Source organism: Sitodiplosis mosellana, unplaced genomic scaffold, assembly GCF_009176505.1.
Source record: "Sitodiplosis mosellana isolate CC-2019 unplaced genomic scaffold, AAFC_SMos_1.0 Smas_scaffold_6102, whole genome shotgun sequence".
NCBI lineage: Eukaryota > Metazoa > Arthropoda > Insecta > Diptera > Cecidomyiidae > Sitodiplosis > Sitodiplosis mosellana.
The window spans coordinates 2,318,374-2,337,014 of record NW_022601343.1 but is presented as its reverse complement, the minus strand read 5'-3'; the positions used below and the strand labels follow the sequence as shown (position 1 = coordinate 2,337,014).

At 36.8% G+C, this 18,641-nt stretch overlaps 2 protein-coding genes across 2 annotated transcripts; both read right to left on the bottom strand.

Moving 5' to 3' along the window:
- Positions 1-649: 649 nt before the first annotated feature.
- LOC129573627 (diphosphoinositol polyphosphate phosphohydrolase 2) lies at positions 650-1,400 on the bottom strand. The gene is made up of 2 exons (XM_055454416.1): positions 999-1,400; positions 650-874 (listed from the first exon to the last, which is right to left on the bottom strand). The coding sequence occupies exons 1-2, from the start codon at positions 1,095-1,097 to the stop codon at positions 665-667; spliced, it is 309 nt and encodes a 102-aa protein (XP_055310391.1). The 5' UTR covers positions 1,098-1,400; the 3' UTR covers positions 650-664.
- A 3,217-nt stretch (positions 1,401-4,617) lies between these two features.
- On the bottom strand, positions 4,618-6,483 carry LOC129573626 (uncharacterized). The gene is made up of 3 exons (XM_055454415.1): positions 6,129-6,483; positions 5,602-5,991; positions 4,618-5,510 (listed from the first exon to the last, which is right to left on the bottom strand). The coding sequence occupies exons 1-3, from the start codon at positions 6,156-6,158 to the stop codon at positions 5,136-5,138; spliced, it is 795 nt and encodes a 264-aa protein (XP_055310390.1). The 5' UTR covers positions 6,159-6,483; the 3' UTR covers positions 4,618-5,135.
- Between the last annotated feature and the right edge of the window lie 12,158 nt (positions 6,484-18,641).

The window sequence follows — 18,641 nt, the reverse complement described above, 5'->3', positions numbered from 1 at the left end:
ATGTCGAAATCACTTACGGCTATTTACAGCTCAATCACACCAATTAGTATTGAATTTTGTCGCATGAAATCCACGGCGCCTCACGATTTCACACTTCGTATTCTGTATATAATAAATGCGAGATTATAAGCGTGTGTAGTTATCAGAGTGACATTGCGCTCTGTCCAAGACCAAACTGATCAATCAAGGATGTATAAACATCAGAACATTATGGTAGATTATGTGATTATTTTTGTCTATCATTATTTGAATGGTTCGAAGCGAAAATGTAATACAGAAAAGTTGAGCGGAAAAATGTCGATGATCAATGAGCGGAAAAGGGATAACTATATTGTAAACTGTATAGTAAGCTATAGTGAACTATATAGTAGGGTGCATCGATTTCTTATATGAGAGAAATATTAGGGTGTGTAGTGCGGCTTTGGTAGAGCTTCTGCTAGTGCGATCGTCATGAAACTTTCAGGATCTTATTTTTTTATCAAAAAATGAATTCACAGAAAGTTTGATCGGACAAAAGTGCCAAACAAAAATTGTTCCTCTGGACAACCTTTACCAAAGCCGCACTACACCCCCTAATATTTCTTTCACATAAGAAATCAAGGCATCCCTTCAGGCAAGAAATCAAGGCATTTCATTTGTCATTTTTCCGCTCAACTTTTCTGTATTACATTTTCGCTCCAAACCATTCATTTATATCTAAAATGTTTCTTATTGTTACCTCAAACATGCCTAGACACCGCCCCAATGTGCCCACAACACCAGCCTCTTCAAGTACTTCACGTATGGCCGTACTTGCGGGATCTTCGTTAGGTTCCACACCACCGCCTGGCACAATCCAATTGTTTGGTCTACGCGATGATGTTACTAATAACACCTAAATCGCGGAGAGTTTTTCAGAAAAATGAAGGATACGACAAACAATAATTAATGAATTATTGCAGATCAAAATCAAATTTGGTCTTCGAACCAACGGGTTTGCAGTTGAAAAAAAATCTTACTTCGTTTTCGTCGATAGACCTAACGCATATGCAAGCAGCTCTCTGTCGAAATCCGTCTTTGTCGTAAATACGTGTTGAGTTTGGTTTTTCTTTTACCATTTTCTGTTTTTTACTGCTCGATTTCCCTATTTCAACTATGGCACATTTTTGTGGTCTATGTGGCAATTCAACTACTAAATCTACACATGTAGTAGTTTTGTCGAGATAAATGTTACTTTATATTTTTGTTTGAGTGCCCCAGTAACGAAATTATAAATTTAATAAGAGAAGGAGCAGTTTTCGTTTCGAAATATTGATAGAGCCAAAAAGATAATGCAAACACGAACGAATGAAGGCTTCTTGCTAGTTTTACTCCATCAAATTATATTCTAATACAATCCATTGTCATTCAAGAACAGCCCTCTGTAATATAAGAACAAATCACGTTATCCAAAACTTGAGGAACAATTACTAAATGAAACCCTTCCGGGTATATATTCAACAATAAAATTAAGGGAGATTAGGACTGTAGTTCCAACCATTGTTACCATTGCAATAATGTTGGTTTTTCTTAAATCTAATATTATTTAAATGCGCTGCTTTTTGCCATCAGACAATTGTTATTGTTATTCACATTACGTAGAATAGATCGCTATCGAACTGGTGGTCATTTCAGTGACTCATGATTTTGTATATTTGGACCCCAATAACCAAATAGGAATGGACCCAATAGGAATGTTGAAAGTGGGTTCTTAAATTTCGCCTATTTTCCAATAATTTTTGCCTTTGAACTCAATAAAAATGTTCACAAATAAAAAAGTTATAGCAATTTACTTTTTTGCAGTTAATGTCAGCCACCCTGTAATTCTCAATATACCCTTTCCAGAGCATAGCATTCAACGTTTATCCTACACAACACAACTTTTATTTCTCGTATCAATGGTATGTCTTTTCTTTTATGTCATCGCACACATTCATTAGTGAATCTATTGGGAGAAAAAACAAAAATGAACTTTTGAAACAATGCGAATAATTGTAATCAACAAAAGACAAAGGCACAGTAAATAAATACTCAAGCGAGGCAAAAATATTAAAATCGAAAAAAATCATCAAAATTCAAATGTACAAAATATACATACTAGGTTGGAACTGCAGCCTTTTCTGACAGTTTCATTGGGTTGTTAAATGATGCAAAACTGGCAAAATTCATCACATTGTGTGTACGATAAAAACTCTATCGGAAATTCGATGTTGATCGATGATGACAATGCAAAGGACCTAAATTGTATATTTCTCGTTGAACACACCCTTTGAATTTAAAAATCCACACGATCTCAATTTTTTCTAAAGTCTTACGGTTAAATTTGTTCTTAATGCGATTGGTAAAAGTGGTTGGAACTACGGTCAAATGTAATGATATTTCTAATGGCTAGTATTTCTTAGGTACGGAGAAAGGTGTTGAATTTTTCGGGATTACTTTTGTGATCACACAACCTTCATTATACAATTTATGCCTAAATTTCAACTCGTACGGAATATGATGTTTGTCCTAAAAATGTACGCAAAAAATTGAAAACCATTCGGTCACGAGGAATCGAAAATATACTAACCACAAAAGAATTTCAAACGGACATTGGGGCTTGTGTATGCATCTCATTTCAATTATTTTAGCACCAATATGCAAATGGTCGATAGTAGCACTAGGCCATGTCTGTCTTAAAATGAATAAATTGTTGATCAGCGATCCGGTGATATAAAGGAAGTTGTCAGGTATCTATGTTTTCTTCATAGTCTGGCTATGTTTGTCATCCATCGGCAATTTAATACATTCCATTCATCGTTTGTTGCAACTATGCCCTCCAATTTTGTTTTCATTACATGCATGTGCATTCATTATGATTTACTAGAATATTTATGCTATACTGCAATAGTGCAATACGACGTAACTGCGATACTCATGTCGATTAATACGATCGATTCATTCCTGCTAAAATTCGATAAGTAATTGATTCAGATAGGTTGACACTCGACAGATTGGTTTACTTGACCGGCTCACTTAACCGGCCTATGTACTTCCATCTCGCAACTAAAACCACCGGATTTTTTCTGAACAATAACCTATCGAATGTTCAAGTAATGGGTTGTTTTGATCCTTTTTTTACTTTTCGATACACATATAAACTATACGTTGTAACTTTTTATCGAAACCTCACGACGGTGGCGATGACAACGACGGTGGCGGCAGCGGTAACGATGAAGACGGTGAGAAACAAAACGGTGGTGATATTGTATAATTGGTTGTGTAATACATCAAAAAAAATGAAACATTTTATTTTGCACTTTTTACTGCATCCGTGATGTTATAAATCTCTTGAGTCAATCAATGTTCGTTGTAAATATTCCAGGCACACGCACACCCACAAACATTGCAATACACAAAAGTTAAATGCTGATATGATCTGCTGACTTTCCTATTTCTGTTGTCTAACCAATAATCAACTAATAAAGTGTTTATTCTGTCTGTCAAATTTCTTGCTATACTGAGTGTGTGAATTCGTAAAAACTACCACACATACATGACGAACGTATCATTGTATTAGTAAAACGATTTTGCTATATTGCATTCATATTCTGGTCACCGTCCGAAATGTAGTAAATTTGTTAAAACTCTACATTTTTTTGCGGAAATATGAAACACGAAATAGATTTGTTCATTGTTTTGTAAATATTCATAACAAGTTTCGCGTGAAAGCACATTTTAACACTATGACTACAAGAATATGACATTACTTAGAACATGACATTTATTCATTTACCAAATTATGATTAATCATTCATTCATTCTAGATAAACTCAACGAATTCAAACGGGAAGAAAAATATTTTTTTTTCTTAGAGAAAAAAACTGTTTATTTGAGAAAAAAATTACCTAGAATAATATTAACTTTTATATTGCATGTTTATGCAATAAACAATAATTATTTATCCAATAAACAATAATTAAAACTCTACATTTTTTTGCGGAAATATGAAACACGAATAGATTTGTTCATTGTTTTGTAAATATAAATAGTAAAAATATCTATTTTCTGTGTGATACGTCGTATTCTTAGCTCCATCTATTGGATTTTTGAAAACCCATTGTTACCGCAAATACATCCATTACCAAGCGTATGTAAACGGTTGAATTAAGGCCCGCATTTGTGTGTAGTTTCAGTCATTTTTAACGTCACGATGGAAGTAGAAAAAAAACAGTAAAAACAAATCAATTAGAATTATATAAAAACGATTATGAATCAATATTCAATATGCTAATAAATAGTGATACTCACCTACGAGGTATTTTATATGATCCGACTAAGCCCCGTACTTCGGACAAGGCCACAATACTCAAGCCCAGCAAAGTAACAAAACGTTACAATTATTATTGTTTGAAAACTTAATCCTACATCAAATAAAAACTATTCTTCATCGGACACGTCGTCGAGAACGTAAACGTAATCATCGTCGCTGTCGCTATCGTTGTCATCTCGGTCGCCTTCGGCATTGTTCTGCGCGGCTGCAGCTGCTGCATGATGTTGTCTCGACAGTTGCGGATGCACATTGCACATCCAAGCCCTTTATCATACAAAGACATGAAACAACCGAAATCACAAACAACAATTGTTAGCCAGAATATTTCACATTTTTTTTTCAATTTATGATACATACCTTTGTACAATATGCACTTGGCAGCGACTTCATCCCGATGCCAAACAGTGTTCTGTTGATGTGGATGACGTGAATCGTTCCATGTGTAATCAGTGTTTAGCTGCCAGTTTTTGAACCATACATTGAGTTTCGGCACTAAACCATGTGAATACACTGGATGTACATTCAATCGTTCATATTCCGCAACCACATGTCGTCGCTCTCGTTGATACGACCGGTTGCTTTTCTTGCTGATGATCACACTGCTCAGGTGTTTGTCAGTCGTGATATTTGCTGCATGTGGAATGCATTGACGGCAGACTTTGTAGCGGTCCTTTCTTGTACGTCGATCAAATGGCCAAAAGCACTTTGCACACGTTTGCGATGTTTTGAACTCGTAAACCATTACCACCAAACAATTGTTCAGTTTCTTGAAGCTGTTCAGTAGTTTTCGTACACCAGGGGACCGCTATCGTTTCTTAATACAAATTGGCGAATTTGGAGCCATTTGAGCTGCACCAAGGAAAATGAGCGATGGCAATTTTCTGGTCAAAAAAGCAGCGATGGTATCACTTGCACGGGTCTCCTCGATATGTTTATCGAGATTGAGGCGAATGTATTTGCGTGCTGTGTAAACCTCCATTCCAGGCTGCAACATTTTCACACGATGTTCGATGTAACTCATCCAGTTTGAGGCTCCCTTGGGCGATGGATAGAATGGATATTGATTTCGATCGTGTTGCTCCAATTCGGTGAACAATCGTAGCCATTTTTCCGATTTGCGCTTTCGTTTACCATATTTCGCTCGGAAATGGTATTTCGGACCGTCGATCGTGATGTTTTCCTGTGTGAAATAAATAAGAACAAAGAATCATGATTATATGCATATAAAAGGAATGACTGAAAAAACAAACAAACAAATCATTGTTACTCACTTCCACACCGGATGCGATATGTTTTCGCACCGTGGCATTCCAGGTTCGCACAGCAGGGTCCATGCCAAGAGCGAAGCGGAAAACACCATTTTCGTACATTTCGTTGATTTGCTCGTGCGAATATTCGTGTGAGGGGCATTCTGGCTTCAGGAAACACAACGAAACAGCCACACTATCCGTCACGATTGCGTAGTCAAATGTCTTGCCATTACCGACATTCTTAATCTTGTCCATGTTGAATATTGTGTCCCAGGACACAAATGGATTGCTGTCGTAGACCTTTTTCGAAATGTTATCCGGCTGGCCCGAAGAACCGAATTCAGCGACAGTTCGATACATCACGGTCGCCCGTTCTGGGCTCGCTTTCTTTTCATGCTCACCAAATTTGATCTAATGAAAATGAAAATGAAAAATAAAATGGTGAACAAATTGATTAGAATGATTGCACTTTCGATCAAACACTGACTAAATTAACAATTTGTTTTGAAGAAATAATCAATGAACCATCAATTTAACAATCAACTTGCCTCAACGAATTCTGACACCAAACTGACCATGCATCATGCAATGCTGAATTTCGAATATTGTGCTCTTGTCGTTGTGCAAATGTCCTGTTAGTCAAAAATCACAACCGAATCAAATGCAAAACTAATACAACAGCACAATCCAGAAAAATGTGTTGATGAACACTCAAAATCTCGTTTGAATTCGACTCAAAGTAGATATTTCGCATCGTTATGAAATTCAGAACACAAAAACTGCACTGTTCTTCACGCAGAAACAGTAAGAACTGTCAATTCGATTCGAATGGATTCGATCGCCACAGTCACACTTCGATTTGTTATGAAAATATACTTGCTCCAGCACACACACACAAGAATAAAACGAACGAAGCGGAGAAGCATAGAGAGAGAATACACGAGAGCAACAGTACACATAGCTATGTTACTTGAATGTTCTTTCTGTATGCGGTTCATTCTCACATTCTTTCTTTCGTGTTTGTATATCTGCTGTACGGTCTGTGTAGAGTGGAGCGAGCATAATGTGAACCGTCCGTTATTTGTTACATTTTGAATGATATGCATTGCCATTTTATTGGGAACCATGCACATAATCCACGTTTAATATAACACTGAAATTACCACGAAAATGGGCCAAAACGTTACATTACGCGATGGTGAAATCTACTAAAAAAGGTTACATTTTTGTTCCTTGGGTTTAGTAAAATTTCAATGAAAACTTTTTTCATAGCACTTTTGACCTTGAAAAATTACTATTTTGACCATTTTCCATACAAAAGTGTCATTTTCGAAAAGAATTTCAAAAATTTCAAGAAATTTTGTAATGTGGGCACTTAGAGGAATTCACCAAACAGATGTCAACTATAGATTGCCATCGTATTAATTTAGATGTGATAGTTTGAATATTCAACCGCTTTGGAGGCGGCGTTTAAATGCCTCAGTATTTTTAATTCATGATCTAATCTTAGGAAAGTTGATTTGTTTGGCACTGATAGAAGAATTGTATATACGAGACGATTAGACAACAGTAACCAAAGAAATGTGAGAAACAGAGATTTAGTTAGAAGTGAAACGTATGACACGGACTATGCTCGTAATCAGCCATTTATACTAGCGTGTAGGAATTTTAACAAAGTAAGACAATCGTTTTAAGATTCGGCATCATGACAAATATTTAGTCGGAATTTTTCAAGGTTTTTCATGTTCTCAGCCGGAGGCTTATGATACGAAATTGGTAAGTCAGAATGGGCTCAAAATCCGAAGCTTCGTCTCGACATGCCAAAACTTTTGGCTTTTACAGATCTAAATTATCTCGTCAACTTTTTGAAATATCCGGCGAACAAAAAGCTCGGACGCGAACGCGGACGAAGCCATACGTAGAGGTTGGTTGCACATAAATTTATTTATATAAATTTAAAATATCAAATAAATTTATCCGATATTTTCCATGCGTTGTGTTTTTCTATGGACTATATATGCTATGTAGTGACACAGTGGCAGATTTGTTCACAAATATCGGTAAATGAACAAAACAAAAATCTCATTCCTGCGATGAATAGCTGGGTGCCAATACAACAGCCGATGTCTCGTTTATGTACTGCAAATCCTTCAGAACAACACAACGCATGAAAAATATCGGATAAATTTATTTGATATCTGATATTTATGTAAATAAATTTATCTGCAACCAACCTCTGGCCATACGCACATCGCAATTTTCCACATTTTTCATAGTAAACAAAGTATTTTTGGGAACGGATTGGTCTTGATCGATAGGATTTGCTCCCATCTACATTGCATAGTGTACAAATATGGTCCGAAAGAGGAGATGTCATGAACATACTCCGAGCATGTATATGGAGTTTCAATACGTAAGATTGGGTGTGAAGGTATAACTAAAGTTGAAGGAATACTCAAGAAATCAATCGGCTGATATGCCATTAAATAGCTTGTGTCGCCACCTTTCCAAAACAGTATAGTATAGGTGTCGCTCCCCCTCGGATCCCCCTAAATCGGCGTATGTATAGGGAGGATATGAAAATCTCATGTGGCTACCGAAGGTCATTGCTCCGTACCTATAGGAGGTAGGGCATTAGTCACTAAGGCAAAAATATAGTACTCGTGAATACCTTTCTAGCCATGTATATGGTGACCATCCCGGGTCCTCCCTTCATGAAAATATAGGTATTGCAAAAATTAATGGGAAAATGGAACTTTTCTTTTACTGTGCTTTGAGGAATATGAATATTGTATCGATTTTTTGTATTCTGAGGATAGCTTGGGTTCAGTAAATCTCATTTCAGTACAAACATTTGCAACTTTTGGATTTACCGTGATTTTTTCCTTATTTTATGTGTACAACTTTCATATTATTTTCAATACCTTTGCCTATAAGTCCTCAGCTGTTACACATACGACACTGGTCTCTGAGGCAAAGTTATAGAACTTCATCAGAGCTCCACAGTGCACTGTACTAAAGTGTACTGAATTGTACTAAAACAATAAAAATGGTTCTGGTGTATTTCTAATGGTTCCTGACAATCCCAGGAGACTGTACATAGTACTAAACGGCGTACTGAATGGTACTAAACCGTGCTAAAATATAATGAAACACACAAAACTGAACCCGTCCATTGATAAAAAGGAGAAAAAAACGGTACGGTCGCGCGCGCGCTCGTTCGGTCCTGTGCAGCTGCTCACCTTTGTCGACCGTACCATTTTTTTCGCAGTTCAAAATTAAATAAAAATGGTTATGCCCACAGAGGTGGGCGCGCTCATTCGGTCCTCTGCGCTCTCCTCTCCACCTCTGTGGGCATAACCATTTTTTACGGCTGCAAATTAAAAAAAAAATTGCTCAGAATCAAATAAGGAAGCGGCAGTGAAGGACTATGCATTTCTCTCTAGTTTATATTATCACAGTGACTTGATTTCTTTTCTATGGATTGTTTTATTTCCATTGTTTAATGAATTTTTGTACGTTTTGTTATGGTTTGGTACGATTTACTGTCTCCTAGAATTGTTGAAAATCTCTGGGAATGCACCAGAACCATTTTTGTAGTTTTAGTACAATTCAGTACACTTTCGTACATATTAGTACATTTTAGTACGATGCGCTGTGGAGCTCTGATGAAGTACTATTACTTTGCCTCAGAGATCAGTGACATATGTGTAACAGCTGAGGACTTATAGGCAAAGGTATTGAAAAAAATATGAAAGTTGTACACATAAAATAAGGAAAAAATAACGGTAAATCCAAAAGTTGCAAATGTTTGTACTGAAATGAGATTTACTGCAGGGCTTAAAATAAGGATTCTCTTTGATTCACATTTTGCTGAAATCGAAAGGGTCGTAAAAAATCATCGAATTGACAAACAAAAACACAAGCGCACACTGCACACAAAATATTTCTACATAGTTCTGCTACAATGGAATGCATAGAACTTCATTCGCTATGCATTCGTATACACATTTTGCATACTGTATGGTTTACTTATAGTTACAATAGTATTGCATACAGTATGCAAAATGTGTATGCGAACGCATAGCGAATGAAATACTATGTGTATAACCGTAGTCAATGTCTGACAATGTATTCCTTTTTTTGTGCGTGGAACGGATTCCGTGCGCTTATGTGTAGTATTCCAATTTCTCTACTGACAATGAGCTGTCATTTCAATACATTGGAAAAATATGCATGCAATTGGTTTTAGCGTGCGCCTGTGTTGTATTTCAATTCACAGTAGCCATTTTAAGCAATTGTAGTCATTTCCATTAATATCTGTTACAAAGAAATGTCAAAGTAAACAAGACGAAACATACCCTTGGTTGTTATGTATCAATGGAGACGAACAAATGAATTTTCAATACAGATGTCGCTACATTGAGTTAAAATGTCATTTACTTTGGAAGGAAAAGTGGAGCGTTTTGGCCCAAAAAGGCCTACTTTTTATTCATCAAAATGTTCATTTCAAAAACGCACTATGTCGGAAGAAATGGCTTTAGGCGAAAAAATTATTGACTTTGAGCGAAAAAGGGGAGGCTTTGGCACAAAAAGATTTACTTGATCGCGTTGCTTCTTCAAGATGTTCATGCATATTAAACTCATACTCACCGCGGAATCGCTGTCAAGTTTAGTGATGGGCAATATTTACCCACCCGAATAAATACCGGGTATTTACCGGGTATTTATCGGGTATTTACCCGAAGGGCTGAATAAGTACCCAAAAATGGGTATTTATGGGTATTTTTAAAATATGTGATTTCTATGAATTTTTGTTGAATTCAAATCAGATTATTCAAGTTTCAGCTGTTTTTGTACGATAATGTAGCGTAATATCCAAGTTGGTCTCATTGACACCGAAAAATAACCGCATATTCACACATTTGGTTGTGTTGCTCATGCACTGAATTAGTGTTGGCCGTCGAACACTTTCGAACGCTTGTTCGTTCGTTCGACATGGTTTTAAAAAAAGGTTTTGTTCGTTCGTTCGTTCGACGATTTAAAAAAAATATTTTTTGTTCGTTCGTTCGTTCGACAGTTTGAAAAAATATTTTTTTGTTCGTTCGTTCGTTCGACATTCATTTTGTTCGATGTTCGGTCCGAACAAAATTTTTTTACATCAGAAAATTCGATGTATTGATCAAATTTATAATGTAATCGTTACAGCTAATGCTTTTATTAGCTTTTATTATAATTTTTCATAGTAATACCAATTTTATTCGGGAGATTTTGAAATAAAAAAAACTTTGTTCGGACCGAACATCGAACAAAATGAATGTCGAACGAACGAACGAACAAAAAAATATTTTTTAAAATTGTCGAACGAACGAACGAACAAAAAATATTTTTTTTAAATTGTCGAACGAACGAACGAACAAAAAATATTTTTTCAAATTGTCGAACGAACGAACGAACGTTCGAAGCCATCACTACACTGAATTTACTTTCTTCGAGCAAAAATTTTTCAAAGCAAAAAAAGTCACGAATAAAATAAAAATGCCACGTCCTGTATAGTTTATTCAGCCAAAAGCAACGTGAAATGGAGACCCTTGTGACTCTTAAACTACCCTCTGAAACTCGATGGGTATACGAACTACAGGCTCTCGAATCGTTGATCGCAAAAAAAGGAATTTTACGGTTAATGGTAGCTGATCCAGATATTTCGGCCGATTTTGATTAAATAAACGCGAACGATGAAGATCTAGAATTGCCAGGCGATGTGAAAATATTCATATTGGACAATCAATTTTGGTTAAAATTTGAAGGACCTCACGAAATATTGAACAAAATTGGAAACTGATGACGTAGATATTCATAAATCACATAAACTATTGAGTAATATGTTCGCAACAGTGGATTCGTTGGCTAAATCTTCGAATGTTTTTAATGCTTGCAATGAAAAAATGCTGAAAAATCTGTTCAAGAGCGCAAATATAAAATAATGAAACCGATCATGATATGTGCAGCTGCTGCATTAGTTTTATTGTCTTATCAGCCAAAAAAGTAAAACTCGACGAAGAAGCGGTGATGACTCAACTGATAAATTATCGAGTAAAAGTAAAAATTTGGGGCACGGACTTCGTTTGGGTCTCTTGTGCAAATGCTAGTCCGTTGGTTTGGTGAAAATCATTTTTTGGACATACAGCTCTTGATAAAATAGCCGAAAAAATTCTCACGATTTCATTGACTTCTACACAAACAGAAAGTACATTTGGTTCATTCACAGTGTGAATTTCAGACACAGAAGAGAAATCATTTGACAACGGAAACATCGGGTATAATTATGAACATCGCACACAATTTTAAGTTGATGCAGGCTACAAGTAGAAAGCGAAAGAATGAAGAAGCAAGCACCAACACCAGTACCAGTTCAAAGCGAATGTGACATGATAAAAGTTCAGAAAAAGTTTAGATGACAATTAAAATGAAATTTCTGTGTCTTTCATTCATATTATTACTTTTTAACAGTTTTTTGTTAAAATTTTGCTACTTTTTTGGCTTTTTCGAAAATACCCATAAATACCCAACAAATCGGGTATTTACCCGGTATAAATGGGTATTTACCCAGGAAATTTACCCAAATTTAAATACCGGGTAAATTGCCCATCACTAGTCAAGTTTGCTCAGAATTTGGTCGAAGAAGAAATGATTTTAGTAGTAGGAAAATGGGGATTCTGGGCCAACTCTTGCGTCGACCAAATGGTCCTTGCGTCATCCATGCGGTAGCAATGCGAGCGCGTGCGTCATCCTAAGAGCGAAGTCCATACGTCGTACATCATTTACTCACTCGCTCACTCACACATTCAATTGTTTTCTCGTTCAATTCTCTCTATCAAACACTCAAAAATTTATCCAACAACAAAATACATTGGTGCATTTTAAGATCATTTGTTTACATTTTGAAAGCTCGGTAGTTTTTTTACTTCGTTTGTATGAACATACGAAACGAATCCAACAACAAAATACATGGCAAATACAAACAAACGCTCACTCGCTCACTCACACATTCAATCGTTTGCTCGATTGCATACTACAACTCTCTCTCTCTCTCTCTCTCTCTCTCTCTCTCTCTCTCTCTCTCTCCGTCTCACTACTCAAATGATTACTCTAACATTCATACATTCATTACATTTGATTACATTTCATTACATACATACACGCACACACAATCGGTTTTTGTGACTATGAATACAGTGTTTTTGTTCACTTACCTATTTAAATATATGAAGAAGAGACAGAGAAAATATCAGCGACATGCACAGACATGATTTTTGCATATTAGTTTTGCTTTATTGATGGAATGTTTTCTCAGATACGAATCTGAGAGAAAGCAGAATATGATAAACCAAAATAGTTACACACACACAACCACATACACATATAACAAGCAGAGCTGATGCCCATATAAAATATACAGCAAGCAGATCCGTTGACTTACTAGTTAAGCACGAGAGAGGGAGAGGAAAAGAGTGAAAACTAGTTTGAATGAGAAATAGTTGTTTAACAGTTCTGTGTGTGGAAGAGAGAGAATGAAAAGTATACATGGGAAAAGTATTGTATTTAATCTTATGTGACTTTGAGCAATCTGAAAAGCAGTTGAAGTGAAAGGAATAAGAAAAAAAGGTGACACTGCTTTAGCAATGCTTTTCAGACGGTTTGGTATGCTATATTTTTTAACATATGGAGACTCAACACCGGTCTCAAAAGGTAAATATTGGAGCTTTCGTATGTCATAATTTATGCATTTAGGAAAATACGTTTTTTTTTCATAAACTTATTTGATTTTAGTGAGCGTTTTGTTTGACGGACCATTTTGTATTGTAATAATAATAGTTGACCGATTTTGATGAAATTTCAGTATATATTGTGGTCAATATATTGAACTTCAATGCTCAACAAACAAAATCTACAATTTCAATTTTTTCGCATTGAAATTCAAGTTTTAAAGCATAAATTTACCTATATTTCACACACATTTTCTCTTTTAATCTTATAACAATCATTCACACTGCACTCAAATCCATCTAAATGCATAACAATATATTAATTATGAACAACAACAACAACAACTGAAGCGATGCAAATAATCATATGGATTAATGGATTAATGGATAGTACGGGGAGTTTGGGAAAACTCGTCGCTCAGGCTGATTTCATTCTATTGCGAGACGCCCGTTTATGTCCGTTGCGGACATAATTCGTTGTAGTAGATTGGTTTGTTTAAAATATGATTTTTAGCCTGAAGTCAAACTCACAGGCCAACGTAAACCATTGAATGATTTTATGTATATTACTTATAATTGAACCAGGCTGTGCTTGTTCGTTTCCCAGACAATCCTTTCTGATGCTGCGTAGGCAAGCGCAGTCACACATCAAGTGAGATGTCGTTTCTTCCGCTCTTCCGCACAGCCTACAGTCCGGATCGTCACGTAACCTCATCTTCTTTAGGTGATAATTCACCTTTGCGTGTCCCGTTAAGAGGCCAACCGCAATTCTGAGAGATGGTTTGTCTAGACTGATCAATTGATTTGTAATTTTGTTGGACTGGGCGCTTATGAAGTGCTTCGTCTGATTACTTGAACTCGTTGCTCTCCAGCGTGCATTAATGTGTTCCTTTAGCCAAAGCTCTATCTTCCTCTTCACAATTGAATAGTCAATTGGTAGGAATGGCTCTGGGCCAAAGGTCCTTACAGATGCCGCCGCTTTCGCGAGCTCGTCCGCAGTATCATTTCCGCGTATACCAGAGTGCGCACGAATCCAAATCAGTCGAACTTCATCACAATTCTGCGCTAGTCTTTGTAGTGTCAAGTGGCATTGTAGAACAATTTCGCTGTCTATCACGTAGTTGTCAAGGGCTTTGATGGCTCCCTGGCTGTCTGTGAAGATAGCAATCTTACCCACTATGCCTCTTTTTAAAATTTCGTTTCCACATTCTGTGATGGCTGTAATTTCCAGCTGTTTCACAGTGGCATTTTTTCCCATTGACCATGAGATATTAATTTCCGGAGAGGCGCAGTGTACTCCGTAGCCTCCGCCCTCGCCCTTCAAAGAGCCATCGGTGAAGAGTGCTACGTCGGCCCACTGAAACTCTCTACAGAAATCATTTGTATCTTTTGTATATCTGACTTCAAAGGTCTTCCCAAATGCATATACTGGTTTTGAGAGTCTGTCTGAATGGGCACTTAGAATGTTATCTATTGATATCAGTTGATTCAGTGCCTTAATGTGTGTATCTTTATTGTATGGGTTGCAATTTATGGAGGATTTTAGTCTGTAGGCAGTTTTATATGTCTCAGATTCGATAAATTCCTCCAGCTTCGGTAGTGATAACAGGGTGTCGAGTGCCGCTTGTGGTGTTGTGCTCAATGCACCAGTCACACACAAGCAGGCTACTCTTTGTAAGTGATTCAGCTTCGCTCTGACTATTGAAGTTTTTGTGCCTTGCCACCAAACGAAAGCACCGTATGCAATCATTGGTTTGACAATGCAGGAGTATAGCCAGAGCAAGCATTTAGGATTTAGTCCCCATGTCTTTCCTATGGCTGATCTGCAGCTCCAGAAGACTCTGAGGCATTTCTCGACTCTGTATTCAATATGCTTGCGCCATGTAAGTTTCGGATCCAAAGTGACACCAAGATATTTCACCTCTTCCTTCCTCGATATTCTGTCGCCGAAAAGAAGAGGTTCCCGGAAGCCACTCAGGTCTCTACGTCTTGTGAAAATGATTATTTCCGACTTTGTTGGGTTCACCTTGAGACCTACTTCAAGACACCAATCTTCCACCAATTTTACGGCGTGTTGAGTTCTATCAGAAAGGGTACTCAAAAACTTGCCCCTACAACAAATCTGAAGATCATCCGCATAACCAATGGCTTCAAAGCCAAGTGCTCGAAGTTTGGTTATTAGACTGTTCATTACTATTATCCAGAGTAATGGTGACAAGACACCTTGGGGTGTGCCCCTAGTCGCGTGTGCTGAGACTCTTTCACCCTGGTGATAGAAACTAATAGTCCTATGCGCTAACATGTATTTTATCCAGGCGTTGACAGTAGTACCTATTCCGCAATTAGCAATATGTTTGTCAATCGCTTCGAACGTAACATTGTCAAATGCGCCTTCGATATCCATAAAAGTAGATATCATATATTCATTATTTGCGAGTGTATACTCTGCGTTGGAGATAAGACTGTGGAGTGCTGTGTCAGTGGAACGTCCTTGTTGGAAAGCATGTTGATTCCCATCCAAAGTGTTCGTGCCTTCCAGCTTCTCCTTGATATGTCTATCTACTAGTCGTTCCAATCCTTTAAGAAGGAAAGACGACAGGCTGATTGGCCTAAATGATTTGGGAGATGTGTAATCCTTTTTACCAGGCTTCGGAATAAAAGTTACCTTTATATCCTGCCATAGTTTTGGGATATAACTCAGTAGCAAAGAGGACCTGTAGATATTCTCCACTATCTTTCCTACTATTTGCCAGCTTCTTTGTAACATGACCGGGTATATGTTATCCGTACCCGGTGATTTGTACGCATCAAAAGAGAAAATCGACCACTTAACTCGATCTGATGCCACAATGTCTGCAGTATCTGCTGCATTGGGTCTCATTTCTGTCGGGTCTATTTCATTTTGGATCGTATGGTTTGTATTCGTTGCTACATTTCCTGGGAAATGTGTATCAAGTAATAATCTTGCACTATCTTCAGACGACTCAGTATAACTACCGTCGGGTCGTTTCAGAATGCCTGGCCCTTGTGCTGGGTCAGTGGCAAGTATTTTGTGTAATTTGGACATCGCTCTCGGTCCTTCTACTCTACTAAAGAAATTCTTTTCAGAGTCTCTTTTAGCTCTTATGATTTCTCTGGTGTACCTGTTTCTGCTGCGACGCAGTACTTCATGACAAACTGGGCCTTGTGGAGTGTCTTTTCTGGCTAAATATATTCTAAGTAGCCTTCTTGACTCCTCCTTAAGTCTCTGCAGTTTGGGGTTCCACCAGTGTTTACCTTTGCTGTCATTCTTTGACTCCGGGCAAGCCTTTATGAACGCAGTGTTGATCGCATTTGTTAAGCAATCAACCGCATTGTCCAGCTTGTTGGTGTCAGATAGATTCACAAAATTCCTCTGATTTTTAGTGACATTACGTGATAATGTCTTCCTAAAAGTCACCCAATCCGTGTTCCTTGGGTAAAAAAAAAAATCATATACCATTGCTATAGTTTACGCTACACACACATACACATACATTTGTTTCTTCTAGTTTCTTTCTCTCACTCTCTCTCACATGCATATACTTGTTTCTTCGATTGTAGTTTTTAACCTTGAACGAATTCATTGAACGCATACGTTGCTGTCGCGATAGTGAACGTTTGTTCATGTTATCGTTGTTGCATTTTACAATGTGCTTTTTTGCTACCATTGCGTCTGTTTACATTTTTATTTTCATCAATAATTCGTATTATTTTATGTAAGAATGTTCGATTTGATCTTCAATTTAATGCAAATAGTTCGATTTCATGTTGATATTTCGATTTTTGTTTAGATTTCATGAAAATAATTCGATTTTAGGTTCAATTTCATGAAAAATAGTTCGATTTGAGGTTCGATTTTATGAAAATAGTTCGATTTGAGGTTCGATTTTATGAAAATAGTTCGATTTGAGGTTCGATTTCCTGAAAATACGCTCGATTTGAGGTTCGATTTCCTGAAAATACGCTCGATTTGAGGTTCGATTTCCTGAAAATACGCTCGATTTGAGGTTCGATTATAATTAAATGTCAAACATCTGGTGATACAACTAGATCAATCGAATTGTAATTTTTGTTCGGTGCGTTCCGAAAGGAACGGTTCATATTGATATACCAAAATGGAATTACGCCCGTGAAAAACGTTAATATCGATGTGATTAACAATGATGTCACCGTCCTCTAATACAATTGAAGATGTCCCTAGTGTTGAGCTACAAGTGCGTAAAAATGCATTTAATAGACGAATTAACACCTTCGCTATTGTAAACAATGGACATATTGATATTGAAATATTTCTAAGCGATGCCTTTTATATATATCGCTCGGAACTTACGAAAAATATTGAAAATTTTATTAACGTGAAGTCAATGACTGTATTCGTAGCAGAGTTTGAAAAAAAATTGTAAACACAGATGAAAATAATGATTCTTACGATGATGATGATACTGGCGGTAATCATAGTCATGAGTTAACGGAGAAAGAGACTATATATCTCCCAACGCAAACACGGAAGCTTGATTTGAACGTAGACGGAAACATGAACATTTTCGAAAACAAATCGTTCAAGAAATAGTGGAAAGTGCAGAACAAGTTACATTCCGCGGTTCTGGATTTACGCTCGCCCGTATAATCGAGTTGAATGTTCACGTCAACTTATATAACCCATTACACGGTTCATCGTATGTTGAAACTCCTAAAAAGCTACGATATAAACATGCAGTTATTAATGTACAAAATCAACATGATGAAATGTGTTTCAAATGGGCTATTTTGTCTGCTTTACACCCAGTTACAAATAATCCAGATCGAATTCGTCATTATTATCAATATGAGAACGAATTGAATTTTGATGGAATCGATTTTCCCGTCCGTTTGAACCAAATCGACAAATTTGTTCGACAAAATGACACTATATCGATAAATGTATATTATTATGATGATGACAATGAGGGTCATATATGTCCATTACGTGTGAGTAATGAAGTTAAGCAGCATCACATTCATTTGCTGCTAATAAAAAACGGAGAAAGTGTTAATGAAACTGAGGTGAGAAATGTTAAAACAGCTAGCACTTCCAACATGATTAAGAAGATCTGCGATAATGATTCAATTCGTACTCATTATTGTTGGATAAAAAATTTGAGCCGTCTAGTCAGAAGTCAGCTGAGTAAACATAAATCTCGATATTTCATTTGCGATCGATGTCTAATATTTTATGATACAAATGAAAAATTAATGAAACATTCTGCAAAATGTACAAACGAGTGTAGCATTGAA

Excerpts from the sequence above, each read along its gene's own strand:
- LOC129573627 (XM_055454416.1), bottom strand. The coding sequence starts at position 1,097 with ATGGTAAAAGAAAAACCAAACTCAACACGTATTTACGACAAAGACGGA. Across the intron at positions 875-998 it reads GGTCTATCGACGAAAACGAA|GTGTTATTAGTAACATCATC; the intron begins GTAAGATTTTTT and ends TCCGCGATTTAG.
- LOC129573626 (XM_055454415.1), bottom strand. The coding sequence starts at position 6,158 with ATGGTCAGTTTGGTGTCAGAATTCGTTGAG. Across the intron at positions 5,992-6,128 it reads TGGTGTCAGAATTCGTTGAG|ATCAAATTTGGTGAGCATGA; the intron begins GCAAGTTGATTG and ends CATTTTCATTAG. Across the intron at positions 5,511-5,601 it reads ATATCGCATCCGGTGTGGAA|GAAAACATCACGATCGACGG; the intron begins GTGAGTAACAAT and ends TATTTCACACAG.